The sequence below is a fragment of the Amphibalanus amphitrite genome, unplaced genomic scaffold (assembly GCF_019059575.1).
Source record: "Amphibalanus amphitrite isolate SeventyFive unplaced genomic scaffold, NRLGWU_Aamphi_draft 001540F_arrow, whole genome shotgun sequence".
NCBI lineage: Eukaryota > Metazoa > Arthropoda > Thecostraca > Balanomorpha > Balanidae > Amphibalanus > Amphibalanus amphitrite.
This window is the reverse complement of record NW_024883033.1, coordinates 108,063-127,694: the sequence shown is the minus strand read 5'-3', so window position 1 is coordinate 127,694 and position 19,632 is coordinate 108,063. Positions and strand designations below refer to the sequence as shown.

General features: G+C 46.1%; 1 protein-coding gene across 1 annotated transcript in view; it reads right to left on the bottom strand.

The window, feature by feature from the left end:
- Positions 1 to 19,082, bottom strand: part of LOC122373711 — a gene marked incomplete at its 3' end in the record, with an annotated part of 31,580 nt that extends 12,498 nt beyond the window's left edge. The window contains exons 1-4 of the mRNA XM_043352034.1: positions 18,816 to 19,082; positions 7,473 to 7,600; positions 2,554 to 2,724; positions 2,121 to 2,224 (exon numbers count right to left, since the gene is read on the bottom strand). Coding sequence (XP_043207969.1) covers positions 2,121 to 2,224; positions 2,554 to 2,724; positions 7,473 to 7,600; positions 18,816 to 18,843 — 431 coding nt within the window. The remainder of the gene's footprint in view (positions 1 to 2,120; positions 2,225 to 2,553; positions 2,725 to 7,472; positions 7,601 to 18,815) is intronic.
- Between the last annotated feature and the right edge of the window lie 550 nt (positions 19,083 to 19,632).

Sequence of the window (19,632 nt, the reverse complement as noted above, 5' to 3'; positions counted from 1 at the left end):
AGCTACTTGACGTATTTGATTCAAGAAAAGTCTTGTGACACTAGCCACATGTTCAGGTCAGATAACGTCACTGTTATAAGTGAATAGTAACATTGTGAAACATCACAACATAAGTGAACTACCTCTGCATGGTTCCAAAATGTCGTAACCTCGAAACGCCTTCAGTGTATACCACACAAGAGAATCTGCCGCAGGGGACTGACACTGAACGTAATAAGCTCCCGAGATCTTACAACTTGTACATATGTCTCGGATTTTTCGTAAGTCACATGAGGGTCAGGACGGTCACGTGGCTTCATCATTATAGGCCAGAGGGGAAGGGGAGGAATCTGAAAACTGTTATGGATTTCACGCCGGATATGATCTAAGAATATGTCCAGCACCTGGTGCCGTGACTTCGTACACTCTATGCAACACCAAATGATTTGTTTTACTATATAAGTCGCTTGTTGCTACCTTAGTCGCTTCGGAATTATTGCGTTTTCTGTCAAGAACTCCCGATGAAATTGAGCTAGAGGGTCAGGGATGAGGGAAGCGAGCAACGAACTCAGAAATGCCTGCTAAATCGAACGATATGCAAAATGAACTCATTTAAAGGGACTATCCCACCTTCTAAAATGTTGTTAACCCTCTAAGTGGCAGGGGGGTTGTTTTTATCCACCCCTCAGGTTTTTTCGGGAATATCTCCAAAACCGCTGAAGCTACGATGCTGAAATTTTCTGACTTTTCCTAAAACTAAATTGGGCACATTCCCTGAAAATTTCAAGTTCATAACTTTACCAGGGGCGGCTCCAGAGCACTTGGAATTGGGGGGTCCTATTCGTGAAGCGAGTCATTTGGGCGAAGATCACGATGCTGCACCAGTTTTACGAACAGTGAATGAAAGGTATCATGTGATAACATATACAGTTATTGTGCATCCTCTTTTGACACGTTTTTGCTATAATAGGCGGATCCAGGCGTCCAAAAAGGGGGGTTATGTTTTACCTTCCAACATAGGTGCCCTGACACCGCCTATGCATGACCAATACAATTGTAGTCGTTCTCTCATAAGAAAATTGTAACATAACAAGACCATTACCACCCTTTTTAGAAACAGTACCAACAAAAACCTTATTTACTATACTTTTTGTGCACCCCCAATTTCAATGATCTGTATCCGCCTATGATTTTTGAAAATGCATATTTTTTAGGATCCATGTGAATTCCTGGTTCATTCTCTATCGATCGGCAAAAGTTGCGTTAAGATTGGTTCAGAAACCTGGCCGTGATAAACAGTCTAAAATGTATCTGCAATTTGCCCGTTTTTACCCCCCTCTACCCCCCCCCCCTATTGACACTTTTTAATTTTTATTTCTTAGAAATGTAGATCACGTTGAGCGAAATCGAATGCCGTTTGAGTTTTGAAAATCGGCCCGTTAGATCTCGAGATATCAAGGGGGGGTCGTAAACAGCCCCCCCCCCCTGCCACTAATAGGGGGTAGCCAGGAGCCTGCCACTAATAGGGTTAAAACCAGTTAAATTGTGCCCGACTTTATATATTGGATGACCAGGAACACGGTTCTGGCATTTATTTTTCATTAAACGTCTTAGGCTTCCCATATTCCAAACACAAACTTTCAAATATGTGACGTCACAGCCCAAAATTACCTCCTTCCCCAGGCCACATTACTGTCATAAAGCTGATTCTTCTTACTCTGTAGGCACCACAACAAAGTTCAGACCAAGTTTTAAGCGATTTTTCAACGAACAAACCCATTTAAATCAGAATGACTAAACGAGGTGACGTCACACTAACGGTCGCTCCATGTTGAAGATAGGGCCTTGTACAAGGCCCATTTTCAAATGAAGGGAACGAATTTCTTCAACACCAAGAGGCCGCGGGGGTTGTAACCTAGATAGATAGTGGTTTCTGAGCCTCGCCGCAAACTTGGCTATCTCAACTCAAACCCCATGTTAAAGGTGGGATAGTCCCTTTAACCAGCTTCATGAGCTGAGTGCCTGTTCAACACCCCGAGTTGAACTTTCCTAGACAAGAAGTAAATTAAACGTGCCTGGACACATGTCAAACACGACAGTGTAAAATTGCGACTCTGTGCATGTTTGACGAAACTACTTACTTGATTCCCATGCCGAAAATGGTGGCGTATTCCATAAGGTTGTTTCCTAGTCTGCCATTTGATCCTCCTGTTATTACTCCAGCAGAAAGATCTATGAATCCACCCTGTAAAAATAGGCCTGTCACTAACACAGCAGAGGTGAATCCATACTATTCGGTCTACCTGCAACATGATATTTTCACATGCAACTATAATATGTGCCTAGGTATGTAGTACATACATTTACCCGAATTGTTACAGCTCGAGACCACCCACTAATTACGATGGTTAAACAACAACGCAGTCTTCTTCCTAAAATCCTTTGAAAAGATCACCGAACCATTTGACACTGCTTTGAGGCTCGACATGTTTCGCGCGTAATACGACACGCCGCAGCCGTGAAGAGTTGCATGTTGCAGCCCGCGAGCCATTGAGCAACAATTTCGGTACTCACAGATCTGTTGTTGCCCGATAAAAGACGAGCTCTGCACCGCACATCTGAGCTGGAGTTCTCCGGCAGAGGCTGTACAGGAGGCAGGGTGATATTCGGGCTGGCCAGATCATCAGTCTGAACGCTGTCCGCTCTTGAAGGCTGAAACGTTCCTGCGAGTGCTGGCAAGACAACCTGCGAAATAGAACGGAACGGTTAGTTACAGGCCCGGCCCGGCCCGGCCTGTAACGCTTTTGAGAGGCTTATATCTCAGCAACCGCTGGACCAATTGGCCTGCGGTCTTTTTCGCTGGGTAGCCCCATTCCTTCTACCCCGTAATTGACTACTTTTGATACACCTCAGTGACCGTCGGGGCACGTGCCACGTGAAAAGTCAAGGGTGTTCAAGCTGTTTTGCAAAAGTAGTGATTTTGAGAGGCTCATATCTCAGCAGCCGCTTGGGCGATTGTCTTGCGGTAATTTTTGTAGGGTAGCTGCATCCCTTCTACCAAAAATAGGATACTCTCGATGCATGTGGGTCACCCCCAGTGCACGTGCAAAATACAACAATAAGAGGTGTCAAATTTGTTCCCATTTTAATAATTCGATAATAACTGGGGCGATTTCGCTGAAACTTGGCATACAAGTCGGCAGCCACCAGGCAATGCTTTCCCATGTGTTGCGGTTTGGGTGCTACTGCACGTGCGCACGTGCAGGGGGCGTTTCCAGATCTCGAAAACGGCTGGGCCGATTGCGCTCAAATTTGGTACACGGTTGGGGACCAGTTAGTAGGGTGCCGTGCAAAGGTCAGTTTGGACCCCGTTTGCACGTGCGCACGTGCAGAATGCCGCTTCCAGATCTCAGGAACGGCTGGGCCGATTGCGTTCAAATTTGGCACACCACTAGCGATCGATTAGAAGGGTGCTTTGCACAAGCCCGTTGGAAGTACCCTCTCGCCCTTGCGCACGTGCAGGGCTCACTATCTCGCTCGCTCGTTCTTCGCCCAAAAGGCGTTTTACTGGTAATAATAATAATAATAATAATAATAATAATAATAATAATAATAATAATAATAATAATAATAATAATAATAATAATAATAATAACACTAATAATAACAATAAATAATAATAAATAGTATAGTAGATAAACGGCACATATGTGCTAAACCACATAGGCGATGATTTACCCTAGACAATTTTTGCACGATTTCCTCAAGAACGGCTAAGGTATCTGCTTTTAATTACTCAATTGCAATTTCCAATACATTTTTAATATCGTACATCCAAACAAATAATATCGTCGTGTGACTTATCTTAAACTGGAACTTAGAGTTTTTTTTTTGCTGAAGACTTTGAACTTCAAAATTGGGCCTTTTTGACTTGACAATGACCTGAACTTTGCTAAAACCAGTCATTTTTGGACGACACACACTGCACTATTTTCAAATTCAATGGCCAAAATGGACCATGAAACGTATTTGAAATCACCTATGCCAGCCTTAAAAAAATTCTTGACAATCTATGACGTAGCCCGACCTAGCTTTGACCTGAAACATACCAAGCGCAAGTTCGGTACCCACGTATGATATCGTCGACACACATTTCTGATTGTGATAATGAAATATGAGCCTGATGTGACCTGGCGGCATCAAGACTTCGTAGAGTAAACATGGCTAAATGTCAATCTTTTTTACTTTGACCTGACCTGTGACGTCAGCGGTAACATTGAGGTCTCTTGAATGAAATTTCGCTCGACAGTTTTTCATGGCCGTCAAACGCATGTTCTATGACTATCAGGAATTATAGCATTGGTTTATGCCTGCATTTACAATATTTCACACAACTTTTTAAGTTCCGGCTTTTCATTTAGTTGGTTTTCTCTAAATTCCACGACTTGCTCCGCTTTTGTGTGTATTTACGCATGGTTCTGGCTGGTGCTTGGTTTGGTATCGGTTTAAAGATTACGTGAAATTTGCATCGATAACCCGCGCCCCATTGGGAGAGGGGGGGGCTATTCATAGCCCCCCTCCCGTTTTTCTGCAATAACTTCCAAACCGCTTGACGTATCGACGCCAAACTTTCAGTACCTTCGGCTGCATCAATTTGACACCTTGTGTCAAAATATGAGCTTCGTACCTACTATAGCTAGGCTGGCCGGAAATGACGTCATAGTGACGTCATGTTCGGCCGATTTCGACGCAAAACATTGAACCACGGCAATCGCTCCCAAGAGCTCAGTTTTTTTTAAGAAAGATCCAATTTCTTTGCATGAGAGGACTCAGAATAGACTGCGCTATCAAACTACTATCTCGGATTTTCAAAATTTTGAAAATTTGGTAAATCATAGGTATATAATAAAATTCAAAATTTATATTTGTATTTTTTTCAAAAACTTTTTTACTTTTCGAAAAAAAAAACGGAAGATAAACCACATGCTTATAACCCAGCAACTTTAAGCTGAATATCTTCAAAAATAGCCAAGTTATACGCATTATTGAAAAAAAAACAATAATAATTTTTTTTTCAAATACATTTTTCAGTACGAATTTGACATCGCACACCAATATAAGTAGCACCATCGTGTTCCTGAGCTCAAACTGCATCCAATAGACACATTTATTGATGACAAATTTTAACTTCAAAATTTGACATTTTTTACCTGAAAGTGACCTGACCTAAGCTAAATTCAACTGAAAATGACCTCGAATGACACAAACGACATCAAATTCAAAATCTATGGCCTAAATGGACCATAAAACATGTGTCACGTGACCAACGCATTACATAAGATTTCCGTGACCTGTGATGACCTGACCCTGACCTAAAAATCAAAGTACAAGTTTGGTACCCTCAGGGTATCTAAAGCATCTGTTCACGAGTGTGTAAACCAAAAATGAGCTGATCTGTCTTGTAAGACGGCGGCCAGAGCCCAAAATGTGAACAAGCCAAAATGCTATTAATTTTTACTTTGACCTGATCTGTGACGTCATCGGTGACCTCGTGGTCAATGAAATTAGGTATCTTCCGACAGTTTTTTTCCGGGGCTATCAGACGCCGTTTGGTTTTTGACCATCGACCCGGCAGTTTCGGAGTTAGGAGGGGGGCTATGAAGAGCCAGCCCCCCCCCCCCATTAGGGCGTGTTATACGCAGACCCCAGTGGGGCGCGGGATAATATCATAGTGTGATAAATAATACAAGTGGATAACTGTGTTAAATTTAGAATTTGTATTGCTAAAAGCTTGATTATTAATTTCTTGGATAAAAATACAAAACAAGGATTTAACGTTTGCAGTGCAATGAGAAAACGTCCGTTAACGTCATCAGATGCCTCGCGGTTGTTGATTGCTGGGATCTGTTAGCCTGCGGTTTTGTAAAAAAAAAGCTGTCATAGCGAGAGGACAGTTAAAGGTGCAAGAGATGCAAATGTGCGAGATTGAGGCCCCCGCGCCTAAGCCCCATATCCGGGCAAACCTGGGACCGGTCCCACTTGAGAGGGACCGGTCGGCCGGACGGGACGGCGGAGTGCCGGCCTGTCGGGTCGATTCACATGCCCCCATGCGGACGATGCGGATTAGGAATGCTCGTGCACCTATTTTAAGTGAACCGACTCGTGATCTCTTATCCAGTCGCCGCGCTGTGCTCACTTACACTCGGCCACAGCGCTGCCAAAAATAAACGGGTGAACCGGGCCGCCCGGCGCATGATCAGACATGACAGCTCTGTCAGAAGATTGGGCGGCGGCCGCAGATTGAGGCCCCCGCCCCTAAGACCCATGTGAGGTCGGCAGTGGAGAGTGGTCGAGGCGGCCTCACCACGCCGGATGTACCATTGTACCACCCGCCGAGCTGAACCGCTAATTTGTGGAAGTGGGGCCACGCGTGTCTCGTGAGGTGCCGGGTGCGTAACTCGGGGGAAGCGCCTCACTACCCTGCCAACTGCCACGCGTAATGACATACATAGACAATACATTCAGTATCCACTAGATCTCCCTGACCCGGGGAGATATCCACAGCTCTCCCCGCGGGGCCGGGACGGCATATGCCATGAAACGGCACTGTCCCGGTCCGGCCAGACGGGTCGCCGATATTATCAAGATTCAAGGCCATATGATATTGTTCCTCGACACACAATGTTCAATGTTCTTAATTTTGGAGCCGTGTTGTGTATGGATTGTGCTGTCGCGACGCGAATTTGATACAAAACGTCATCAGGTATCATTGCTATTCCGAGAGAAAACGTCCAACAGGAGAAAACGCATGGCGTCAAATAAATGAAATGTGAAATGTCTTCACTGACCATTTATTAGACTTTGTTTTCTTCGAGTTTGGATTTGCGTCTTGAAATTGAGCACAAACATCCATTTAGAAAAATTAGCCAAACTGAATTTATTAACTTTTGCGTTTTCTTATCTTTGAAACGCATAGTCGAAGGTTTGTGTTCAATAGCCAAACAAACACTTCGTTAGAACAGCATTTTTCTACTGCTTATTGGTGCCCGAAGCAAAGTTCCAAATTATCTTCCAATTCAAGGATTATCTATTTACTTCCGAAAGTCAATGGTTACATGTTACACAAAAATCACTTCTATCCCATGCTTCTACCTACTTCTCTTCTACTATGCCTACTATATATCGCCTTGCCCGGCCTTGCCTACTTCCAGTTTTTCCATGAACCCGTATTTCGGAAAAATAATGGCACGAGAGCCAAACACGAGTGATACCAATCTGAGATACTTCTGGCTTGCTTTCACCTTTAACTGCTTGAGAAGGCTTCAACCTTGGTGGCACCGCAAGTACATATTACCCAACAATTGAAATACAAAACTGACCTGACAGACAGTTTTATTACAACTGATTAAAATCAACATCCACTGCCTAAAAAAAGTCATTTGCATACATTATACATCAAGTAGTTTCAAATTGACCATTCCTGCCACACTCACCGTCTTGTTGCGGAACGAAGTAAGCAGGGAGTTACATGTTTCGCAAGATGTGTTGTACACCAGAAGGTGACCCACGCCAATTACAATGGCAAGTAGAATGAATTTGCTTCGAGTAGATCCAAACAGTCCTGCAAACGAATAGAATTAAAACAGCTCATTTGGGTCCTTTTCGAGCCGACATGCATGTATATCCGCTCGCTATGCATCCGCTCGCTATACATCCGCTCGCTTTATATCCGCTCGAGCTAGTTTGGCGACGTTTACACGTCTCTAATTGAACACTGGTTGTGTGAGTCGAGGCTTGTCACTCGCTTCCCGTCGCTTCATAATCCTTCACTATCCTGCTAAGATCCAATTCTGGATTGTGTGTAATATGCATTGTGCCTCGCAGCCAATCCACCGGCTAGGTAATTAAAATATGAACAAAAATGAGAAAATGAGGCAAAAATGTTTCTACAGTAACACGGAAAGGGTTGCAACACATTTCCGCCCAACACTGCCCTCTCTCGTTCCGACGCAGCTGTGTTGGAAGTTAACCCGCGCCCCAGTGCCGGTCTCAGCCAACTTCGCCCTAGTGGGGGGGGGGGGGGGGGCATATGTTACCACCCACCTCTAACTAAAAAACTAAGAGGGCTAGAAAGACGCGGTAAAAGCAGTCCATAGCTCTCAATGCGTGCGTTTGAAAGTATTTCGGTCATTTTTCATCTTGGAGCAATATTTGGGTCACCATAGGTCATCAAAGGTCAAAATTTGCCAATTGTCATTATGTTTTCAGAAAACATGACGTTATCTCAAGAACTAAGGTAGCTAGAAAAACGCATGGAAAAACAATCGATAGCTTTTGATTTCTTCTTTTGATAAGGTTATTATCAAAATTGACCTCAGGTCAACGGTTTAGCCTCCAGAGGGCAAAAACTTCAAAAATTGCTGTTTTTATGAAAAGTGGTTTTTTGACAATAACTTTCGACTACAAAAAGCCACGACATTTCTACTGCCAGAATCGTGTTCCTCTCGCCGAGATGCGTCGAATGAACTATTGTTTGACCTTGAAAGGTCAACTTGAAAATTTGACCTCAGGTCAAGGTCATGACCTGACCAGAAAAGGTCATGTTCACTGGCGGATCCAGGGGGGGGGGGCCACGGGGGCCATGGCCCCCCCCAAAGGCCTAAAGTGGCCTGTTTGGCCCCCCCCCCCAAAACGTAAGAAAAATTGCTAAGAAAATATACCTTGATGGAGGTTTTTAGCCACTTGGTGAAGTAAAGCTTTCCACAGCATAATATGGAAGCAATATGGTAGCAGTGAGGGTCAGTCAAAAGTTGCGCGAGTGGAGTCGACCTTCAAAAAAGACTTGTTGGCACGTGTTTATGGCGCGGTAGCTCGGAGTTGGCGGTGTTTCGCGTGGTGTGGCATCACTGGCGGATCCGGGGGGGGGGGGGGCACGGGAGCCTGAGGTGCCCCTGACAGACCCGTGGTGCCCTTGGTAGGTCTGTGGTGCCCCTGGACCCTGGCAGGCCTGTGGTGCCTCTGGCGGGCCTAGGGTGCCCCTGCTAGGCTGCTGATGCCCCTGGGACCTGACAGGACTGTGGTGCCCCTGACAAGCCTAAAGTGCCCCCAACAGGCCCGTGATGCCCCCGACAGGCCCAAGGTGCCCCTGCGTGATGCCGTGATGCCTGCGAGGCCGGTGGTGCCCCTGCGAGGTCGGTGGGGCCCCTGACAGGCCCATGGTGCCCCTGCGAGGCCGGTGGTGCCCCTGCTAGACCGGTGGTGCCCCTGGCAGGCCTGTGGTGCCCCTGCTAGGCCGCTGGTGCCCCTGGGCCCTGACAGGACTGTGGTGCCCCTGACAGGCCCAAGGTGCCCCTGTAAGGCCTGTGGTACACCTGCTAGGCCTCTGGTGCCCCTGACAGGCCTATGGTGCCCCTGCAAGGCCGGCGGCGCCCCTGGCAGGTCTCTGGTGTCCCTGACAGACCTGGGGTGCCCCTGACAAGCCTAGCCTGTGGGCCCCTCACAGGCCCGTGGTGCCCTTGTTAGGCCTGTGGTGCCCCTGGCGGGCTGGTAGTGCCCCTGCTAGGCCGGTGGTGCCCCTGACAGGCCTGTGGTGCCCCCGGGCACCAAGGGCACCAAGGGGGGTCATGACCCATGTGGCCCCCCTTGGATCTGCCACTGGTACATATCATATTGATTTGTAATGGCGTTATGGCTTATGCAATATGCAATTGCAGGCACTTGGTATCCCTCACTTAGCCCTCATTGGGGGCTCTGGCGGGCTCCTGAGGGCCCACGTCTATCTCCGGGAGCCCTAGACAGGCTCCTTTGGGTCCTTTCAGTCCACTATAGCATAAGAGGTCTCCATGCGAGTCCTATACATCTGAGGACGTACCCTGACGTCTGAGGTACTCAACTGCAGCTCCAATGGTCTCTTACACTGGCGGATCCAGGGAGGGGGCATTTAGGGCCATGCCCCCTTCCCAGAGGCCTAAAGTGGCCCGTTTGCCCCCTCCCCCAAGCGATAATGAAGCACAGTTCAATCAGTGCCTGGCCCAGGAGCCGAGTTAGACCACCTCCCGTTTTACCACCTCCCGGCCCGCAAAGGGACCCAAGCACTGACTCGAAGCGGGTTAACTGCACTGTAAAAAAAGTTTAGCACCCTAGAGGTACTTTTCATTTGACTAATTTTCAGTACCCTAGCGGTGCTAAGCTAAGCATTTTATTCGTACTTAACTGAGATCTAGTTTAGTATCAAGGTGCTAATATAAGTACCCATATTTGTTTAGCACCCGTGTACTAAATGTAGTACCCTACACCTGCTAGACCAATTTTCAGTACCCTAGCGGTGCTAAACTTTAAAAGGTGCTAAGAATAGCATGCAGTTAGTACCTTCCGTACACACACATGAACCGTTTTAGCGCTATTGTTACCCCACGACAAGTAGAATAATGCTAACGAAAGCATTGGGGCTGAAAGTAGAATATCTATACTAGTTAAAGCTGCTGCATGAAAAGTTCGCAAAAACTGCTTTCTTTAGCAGCACATACTTTCACTACACTGTAAAAAAAGTTTAGCACCATAGAGGTACTTTTCAATTGACTAATTTTCAGTACCCTAGCGGTGCTAAGCTAAGCATTTTATTCGTACTTAACTGAGATCTGGTTTAGTATCAAGGTGCTAATATAAGTACCCATATTTGTTTAGCACCCGTGTACTAAATGTAGTACCCTACACCTGCTAGACCAATTTTCAGTACCCTAGCGGTGCTAAACTTTAAAAGGTGCTAAGAATAGCATGCAGTTAGTACCTTCCGTACTCACATATGAACCGTTTTAGCGCTATTGTTTCCCCACGACAAGTAGAATAATGCTAACGAAAGCATTGGGGCTGAAAGTAGAATATCTATACTAGTTAAAGCTGCTGCATGAAAAGTTCGTAAAAACTGCTTTCTTTAGCAGCTTATATTTTCACTAGTTACTGCAAAAAAAAACTAATCAATTACCAAAAAGGAAATTGTGTAAGGCCGAAAAGACGTGCAAAAAAGGTTATATCCTAGATAAGTGAATAGTGATAACTAGCAAGTCTCAATGATTGTGTTTTGCATTCTGCAAATTCCCGTGTAAGTGCATCTTTCAAGCATCCAACACATTATAAAATTAAAAAATAATAATGGAACATTTATTAACACTTCATATCATCTGCATGCAAAACAAATGTAAATATATACACAAACAAACGCACGGAAAATAACGAAAGGTCGCTCATATGCCTGCACACTCGCAGTGACCGACGATTAACGCGAGAACGACTGGGGGAGGCGGGGGGGGGGGGGTCGTTGAACCGACGTTCCGTTCATGGCCATAAGTTCGACCTCATCCACGACCAGACGGCGTTTAGTGATAGACGGAACCGGAGACCCCGTGTTGTTGTCGTAGTTGTCCTCCATTGTAAGTGGTAGTCGACGGAAGAACTGACCAGGCCCCATGCCTGGAGCAAAAAAAAAAACTGGATCAGTTCCAAGATTTTTTTTCTGTTGGGAGCTATTTTCGCAAACAACACAACTTTCTTTCAGACCAAGAAGCGCGATTTGCCAAAGTCGGAATATGAAGCACTTAAACAATATAAGATAATGTCAAAAGATACAACGTGTCAGACTCACCAAAGTCGATCAACGTCGGCGTCGGTGGCATGTGTCGGTGGCAAATGCTCATGTACCACCCGGCCCCGGAGCACTTCACTTCACTTCACTGCACTGCTGCACTGCACTTCCCTCCACCTCACTGCCTCCCGGAGCAGGGGCACGCACTCCCATGCCACGCACGACGGATTCCACCGATAATAGCTGATTTAAGCTATCATTCCAGAGCTATCACTCGGTGGCATGTGCCCGGAGCACTTCACTTCACTTCATTTCACTTCATATACCGGAGCACGTGCACACACTCCCACCACGACCAACGGACTCCACTAAAATGGCGCAACACGTGGCCGGAAACAGCTGGCACGCGCATGCGCATATCGCTCTGCGCCGTCAAAACGTGCTAAAGGGCTGGTGATAAGACTCCCAGAGATTTGTAAAGCAGGGCTTAGCTACTTTCTTTGGCGCCAATTTCAAATTTGTTTCCTCTGTAAGCATGTCCGGTTCTATTGTGATACTAACGTAAGCACCATATTCAGCATTACCAACTTCTAAAACACTTAAAATGGTTCTAATTAGAAATCCAGCTTGAAAGAGCACTCACTGATGGACTGGGTACTAGCAGAAGTAGACGTTAAGCTCAGTAGAAGAATAGGTGATCTAAACTTATAATATTTGATGGGAATGTTAGCTATCATTAGCACAGTATTAGCACCATGCTTCTTTGTAAATACGTCGTAGGGTTCTTTTGACGCTAAAAGGTGCTACGAATAGCAGCCGTTAGTACCCCAAATGCTAAACTTTTTTTACAGTGTAGTTACTGCAAAAAGGACTAATCAATTACCAAAAAGGAAATTGTGTAAGGCCGAAAAGACGTGCAAAAAAAGGTTATATCCTAGATAAGTGATAACTACAAGACTCAATGATTGTGTTTTGCATTCTGCAATATTCCCGTGTAAGTGCATCTTTCAAGCATCCAACACATTATAAAATTAAAAAATAATAATGGAACATTTATTAACACTTCATATCATCTGCATGAAAAACAAATGTAAATATATACACAAACAAACGCACGGGAAATAACGAAAGGTCGCTCATATAGCTGCACACTCGCAGTGACCGACGATTAACGCGAGATCGACTGGGGGAGGCGGGGGGGGGGGGTCGTTGAACCGACGTTCCGTTCATGGCCATAAGTTCGACCTCATCCACGACCAGACGGCGTTTAGTGATAGACGGAACCGGAGACCCCGTGTTGTTGTCGTAGTTGTCCTCCATTGTAAGTGGTAGTCGACGGAAGAACTGACCAGGCCCCATGCCTGGAGCAAAAAAAAAACTGGATCAGTTCCAAGATTTTTTTCTGTTGGGAGCTATTTTCGCAAACAACACAACTTTCCTTCAGACCAAGAAGCGCGATTTGCCAAAGTCGGAATATGAAGCACTTAAACAATATAAGATAATGTCAAAAGATACGTGTCAGACTCACCAAAGTCGATCAACGTCGGTGTCGGTGGCATGTGTCGGTGGCAAATGCTCATGTACCACCCGGCCCCGGAGCACTTCACTTCACTTCACTGCACTGCTGCACTGCACTTCCCTCCACCTCACTGCCTCCCGGAGCAGGGGCACGCACTCCCATGCCACGCACGACGGATTCCACCGATAATAGCTGATTTAAGCTATCATTCCAGAGCTATCACTCGGTGGCATGTGCCCGGAGCACTTCACTTCACTTCATTTCACTTCATATACCGGAGCACGTGCACACACTCCCACCACGACCAACGGACTCCACTAAAATGGCGCAACACGTGGCCGGAAACAGCTGGCACGCGCATGCGCATATCGCTCTGCGCCGTCAAAAGGTGCTAAAGGGCTGGTGATAAGACTCCCAGAGATTTGTAAAGCAGGGCTTAGCTACTTTCTTTGGCGCCAATTTCAAATTTGTTTCCTCTGTAAGCATGTCCGGTTCTATTGTGATACTAACGTAAGCACCATATTCAGCATTATCAACTTCTAAAACACTTAAAATGGTTCTAATTAGAAATCCAGCTTGAAAGAGCACTCACTGATTGACTGGGTACTAGCAGAAGTAGACGTTAAGCTCAGTAGAAGAATAGGTGATCTAAACTTAGAATATTTGATGGGAATGTTAGCTATCATTAGCACAGTATTAGCACCATGCTTCTTTGTAAATACGTCGTAGGGTTCTTTTGACGCTAAAAGGTGCTACGAATAGCAGCCGTTAGTACCCCAAATGCTAAACTTTTTTTTACAGTGTGGTCGACAAAAGCAATAGTAAGTGTTCACAAAGTAATATAAAGGCATGGGTCGGGTGAGCTACCATTAATATATTTTTATTTTTAGTTAAAAAAAATATTCATAGTGTCAGGGCTGTGACGAAAAATAAGTGGCCTAAATCCGATGAGAAAACAGGATTTGGGGGTACCCTAGGTTTGGCTCCTGCATGAGTTGGCCCCCCCCAAAACGCAAGTCTGGATCCGCCAGTGGTCATGTTGCATATCAGTCGATGCGTCTCAACAAGACGAACACAATGAGACCATCCCCAGCGTTCTAATCGCGAGTTATTGGCAAAAATCTGTTTGTAGCCTCAAATGACCTCGGATGACCTTTCATTTTTTGTGTCATTTTTGCTATCAGCAAAAATGACACCAAGGCCATCACTAGTGGTCCAAATCATTGTGATTCTGAAATATTTGGACTGTTCCTATGCGTACACACGGATCTAGAGGCATTTTCATTTTTCTCCATTGACTTGTAGGTAATGGAAAGGTCACGCCACTGACCTGACCTTAGGTCACGGATATAAAAAAAATCCGAGATATACGAATTGTAGGCGCCCATAGCAGCATGCAATCCACCAAGTTAAAAACCTTTCTGACAAACACTGCAGGCAGGACATGTGTGTGTGGGGGGGGGGGGGATAATTCGTTTCCTCCCTCCTCCAGCGGGACGCGAGCCTTCACATCGAGGAATTAGGCATGCATTTATATACGTACATGTCGACTTTAGCAAGAGTGAGACTAATAGAGTGTCAGTGGCTGGCGACTGTGACAGCATTATCAGTATCAAGGTGCTGGTTACCTTCTCCCTATCCACTATATAGTACCTCCATTGTACCATTTGTATAATGCCACTTTGTCTACCTGTTTATCTGTTTGCACCCGCTGTGTGGTGATGTGATGCGCTGTCAATCAATTCTTTCCAAGAGGTTGATATTTGCACAGCGAGTAGGAGAGAGCGGGGCCAGTTGAAACACGGGGTCAGATGAAACATGGCTTTATTTTCAAAAGTATGCAACATATGGCGTTGCCGGCACCACTGCGCATCCGCGCTCGACCACTTTCTTTGTCAACGGCGTTTGGGCGGCAAACGGACGGTAATTTTGATTTGACACTTGTTTTTGTGTTTTTGAGGGGCGTTTGGTAGAAATCGTTTTTATGAATATTTTGTGATATCCCATATACCTTTGTTTGCTGAAAGAAGAACTCCTGGCTCCGGAATAACACCTTATTTGGCCCTTCATTAAGCATGATGCCGTCCCTCCAGCTTGTTTGACATATGCTTTACGGCGCGTGCGAGATGGCGGGAGCGGATGGGGTCAATTGAAACGCTTCTCTGAGGGTCAGTTGAAACAGGGCCACAGGCCGTTTCAATGGACCCCGGTGACCTTTGCAATGGTTATTGTTCAGGGGCTGCGTTAGGCGGCACGGGCGGACATCAATAGCAGCGCCTCTATCGGTCACTAGGGAAAGCTGGGCTGTAGGCGACGAAATACCGGCTGAGTTGTCATACGTTGAATAGGTTTATAGACATCAGTCTTGTGAAGAAGTTGACTTTTTGCCTTCAATATTTCTACAGGCAATTTTAGAACTGTCTTCACATAGATTACAAAACCGTTTAGATTATTGTATTAACTTCAAGCCTTCCCTATTGTTCTTGACGGATGCGGGAACTATTTCTAATTAGTGTTTCTAGCTAAGTAAAAGAACACATTGTGCAAACGATGAAAAAAGCATAAATGGAAGATATTAAATGCAGTTTTCTCTAACAATTTATGGTAAATTCTCTACACATCAAGGAAAATGTGCATGCTAACTGATAATTTAAAGTTCTTGGGGCCAGTTGTTTTCTTCTTTTCATACGTTGCCCCAATGGCCGCGAATACACTTGTGATAACGCCTATCGGTAAACATTAAAGGAAATAGTCCACCTTTGAAATGAGCTTTTAAACTGAAATAGTAGTTAAATAGAGCTCAATTTTTGACCCCTTTTTCTCCAGCCTTTTGCTTGAAAGCACACTATAGCCTGAGATATTTCTCATTTTCCTCATCCGCCCATTTTGCCATAGTCTATGTACTTTATGTCACCTATTATGAGGAACTTTGCACTTTTAGCTTTCCAACGACCTATTGAATGTAGCATTTGGAAAAGTAAACCGGACAAAATATCTCCTTAAGAAAGTGGCCTTAAAGAGGAAAACATCCCATTGTTAAGGATAGGTGCAATTGACCCCATGGGCTGGTTCAATTGACCCTCGCATCGGGGTCATTTGAAACGGGCGTAGAGCTGTTTTATAAGCATGCGTTTGGCAGCAAAATATGTTTGAAACATAATTTTACATATCTTAAAATGAAGCCAAAAGAGCATATTTTTTCATGGCATTGTGCATTTTTCGATATGACAACTAGATCTCGCTGTGCATGTCAATATATAAAAAGTGGTTCAACTGGCCCCGCTCTCCCCTAGGTGATGTCACGGGCACGTGCCTGGCAGACTCTGTGGGTGTGCGGGTGGTACATACGTGGTCTGCGCTGGAACAGACGTCAATTTTTCCATTGCATTGAGATAAAAAGTAACTGACATTCAGAATTCGGGTTATTTTTACACGATCCCAGTAATCGAAGTCTAGCCAAGCTGGGGGGGGGGGGGGCAGAATCTGCCCCATCTCGGTTTTCGCCAATAGCTTCTACACTTTACGCCAGCGACATCAAACTTTCAGTACCTTATCATACATCAGTTTAACCCTCGCCGGCCGAGGGGGGGGGGGCGGGTGCCGCCCCCCCATAGGGTTTTTTCGCGATAGCTCCGAACACGCTGGCGATAGAGAGCTGAAACTTGGCATACCTGACCTTTGATCCAAGCCGGATCTTTTGACACCAACCGCATTTTTGGGTCAGGTCAGGTCACTGACCTATGACGTCATAAGTGAACCTCTGCACGGTCTTCAGATGTCGCAACTTCGCAACGCCCTCACTGCCAGAGGAGATGTCACAGGGAAATGAAACTTGCAGGATCTAGTATCCATTATGAGTCCCACAACTTGTATATCTCAGATTTTTCCTAAAGGTCATATGAGGTCAGGTCATTTTCGTGACCTCACCATTATAAGTCAATGGGGAAAAATTCAAACTGTGATTCTGGCGCCGGGAACGATCTCCAACTATCTCAAGCACACAGAATCGTGATTTGATGCACTCCTTGCAAGGTTAGATGCGTCACTTTTGCAATGTTGACCTTGCGTGACGTCATTTATGACGTCATCAAGGTCAAATTAGTTTTTCGTCAATAACTCTTGATCAAATTGAGCTAGCGAGTCGGGAAAGGCACCAATGGACTCAGGAAGGTCTGCCGAATCGAATGATATGCGACATGACCTCTTTCGACCAACTTCGTGACCTGGGGGTGCTGACCTGACCTTGACCTGAGGTCAACACCCCAAGTTGACCTGACCCGGACAAAAAGTATATCATTCGACGCGCCTGAGCGAGGCGAACACGATGCTGCCAAAATCGGCGCTCTGCGGCCGTTTTTTGCGAAGTTATTCACCAAAAACTGAACCGTACCCTGGGGCACTTGACCTGACCTCAGAGGTCACCGGTTGACCTAGGACCTTAAAATCGGGTACCAATCTCTGCGTCTCGTAACGGCGCACACGCTCGTTTTTTCCGCGACGCGCTAGCTCCACCAGGGGCGAAACGGCGAGGGGGGGGGGTCGTACCCGCCCCCCCCCCCCCTCGGCCGGCGCGTATGTAGAAAACCAATAGGTCCGGCGAGGGTTAACACGTTGCCTGCAAATTGGAGCGAAATCCGTCGGACATTTTTTGAGCAAATGACGTTTAACCCGCGCCGGGCCGGGGGGGGGGTGTGTTTGACCACCCCCTGCAGTTTTTCGCAGATATCTGCGCCGTTTTTGGCACACCTGTTTGTGCATCTTTTCCGCACAATTTGTGAGAATTTCATACCCAGGTCGCCTTAGGTCAGGTCACCAGGTCACGCCAAATGACCTCACCTCAGAAAAATAAGAATGCTCGTGTCATAGCTGCACCGGCTGAACGATTGCCTTGAAACTTTCAGCGATTGATAAGAGCAACATTATCTATAAAATGTATATCTCGGAATTTTGATATCGGTGACCTAAGGTCAGGTCAATTTTGCGGCCTCTCCATTATAACTCAATGGGAGAAAATTGAAAAGCGTCTGTTTTGCACGAACGCTATTCTAGACACTCTCAAACATCGAGATGTAGGTAAAATTGACACACTGACACTTTTTTTCGTACGGACACTCGGTTGCAAAGAGAATCACACGTCTTACCCATTAAGAAATGGAGAAGTATCACCTAACTATGTCTCTTTTTGGCTCTCCTGGCTTGACCTAAGCTAGTATCGACCTGCAACCTGCAGGTTTTGAAGCATGATCTAAAGCGAAATTTGTGATTTTTTGTTAGTTTCCCTGACCTGACTTGGAGACCTGACCTCAGGCCACAAAAGTTATGTAAATACTTTTTCCTAACGCAAACCTAGGTTACGCAAAGTTTCCGTCATTAGTTTTTATCTCTAAATCTCTATTTTGACAGCAGTTTGAAATTTAGGTCTTTGACGTCAAAACCATTCTTGCAAGGGTGTAAACATCAGCCTTCTGACGTCAGAAAAAAATACATTTTTTACTTCAAAAGGTTTGCCATTGATAGGGGAAAAGGTACTGACAGTTTCGTGCTCCAATATCGTAGCGCTCGGAAGCTTACATCGCAAATCTTCTTTGGAGGGGGTGGGGGTGGGTGGGTGGGGGTGGGGAGGGGGGGGGGGGGGTAGCGGCGCTTCCGGGTTAATGAGGGTTCGTTGCATTATTGATCACCTGTGCTTAACATTTCGCTTTTGGAATTTGGCCCCAATTGATCAACCTTTCCACTCACTGTTGATTGCAGTACTCGTAGTCTTCATTTTCAGCCAGACCTGTTTCCACAGCTCCGTGTTACCTCTCCCGAGCAGTGCTACCGATGCAGCGTACTGCACAGTGCACAGGCTGGTGCTACACTGCACGGTTCGGTTATGTTGTTCCTCCTGCTCTTCTCACTCCCGTCAGTCACGTACATACGTACGTATACCTAATACCGTCTGACAGCGTCCTCGTGCGAGCCGCCAACTGAACGCCAGCCGACACCGCACGTGACTGTGGCGGCCGCGAGCGCCGGCCGCCGCTCTCCGCACTTACCCAGTGAGCAGGTGAGCTGACCCACCCCCTCCCCCGTCCGTCCGTCCGTCACTGTCATATCACGTCAGCACGACTGACGCGACCTTATACGCAGTGCAATGGACATTTGACGTTGGTGACGCACGGTCTGACGTTGGGGTTGAAAGTTTGGCGATGCCTAAGGTTTGCACCTGTTTTGTGTACCTACCTTTTTGCATTTGTGGTTTTGCAGAAGCAATTGGTAAGAAAATGTCCCAAATTTGATTTTACCATGTGACAGGTTGTTGCTCATGTGATAGGTTGTTAAATAACAAACATTTTAGTGGTTTAGGAGCCGAGAAAGGCAGGCACCCTCCTCTTTGACGTGTTAACCGCGCCGGGCCGGTGCTCGGCGCCATCCACGCCGTACCGGGGGGTGTTTGAACAGCCCCTCCCGTAAACCGCGACCCTCGGGCTTTGTATCGACACGTGTTAACCCTCGCATGTGTGCGGCGTTTGCCAGCTTCTAATGTGTAGTGGGGGGGGGGGGTCGGTTGGAC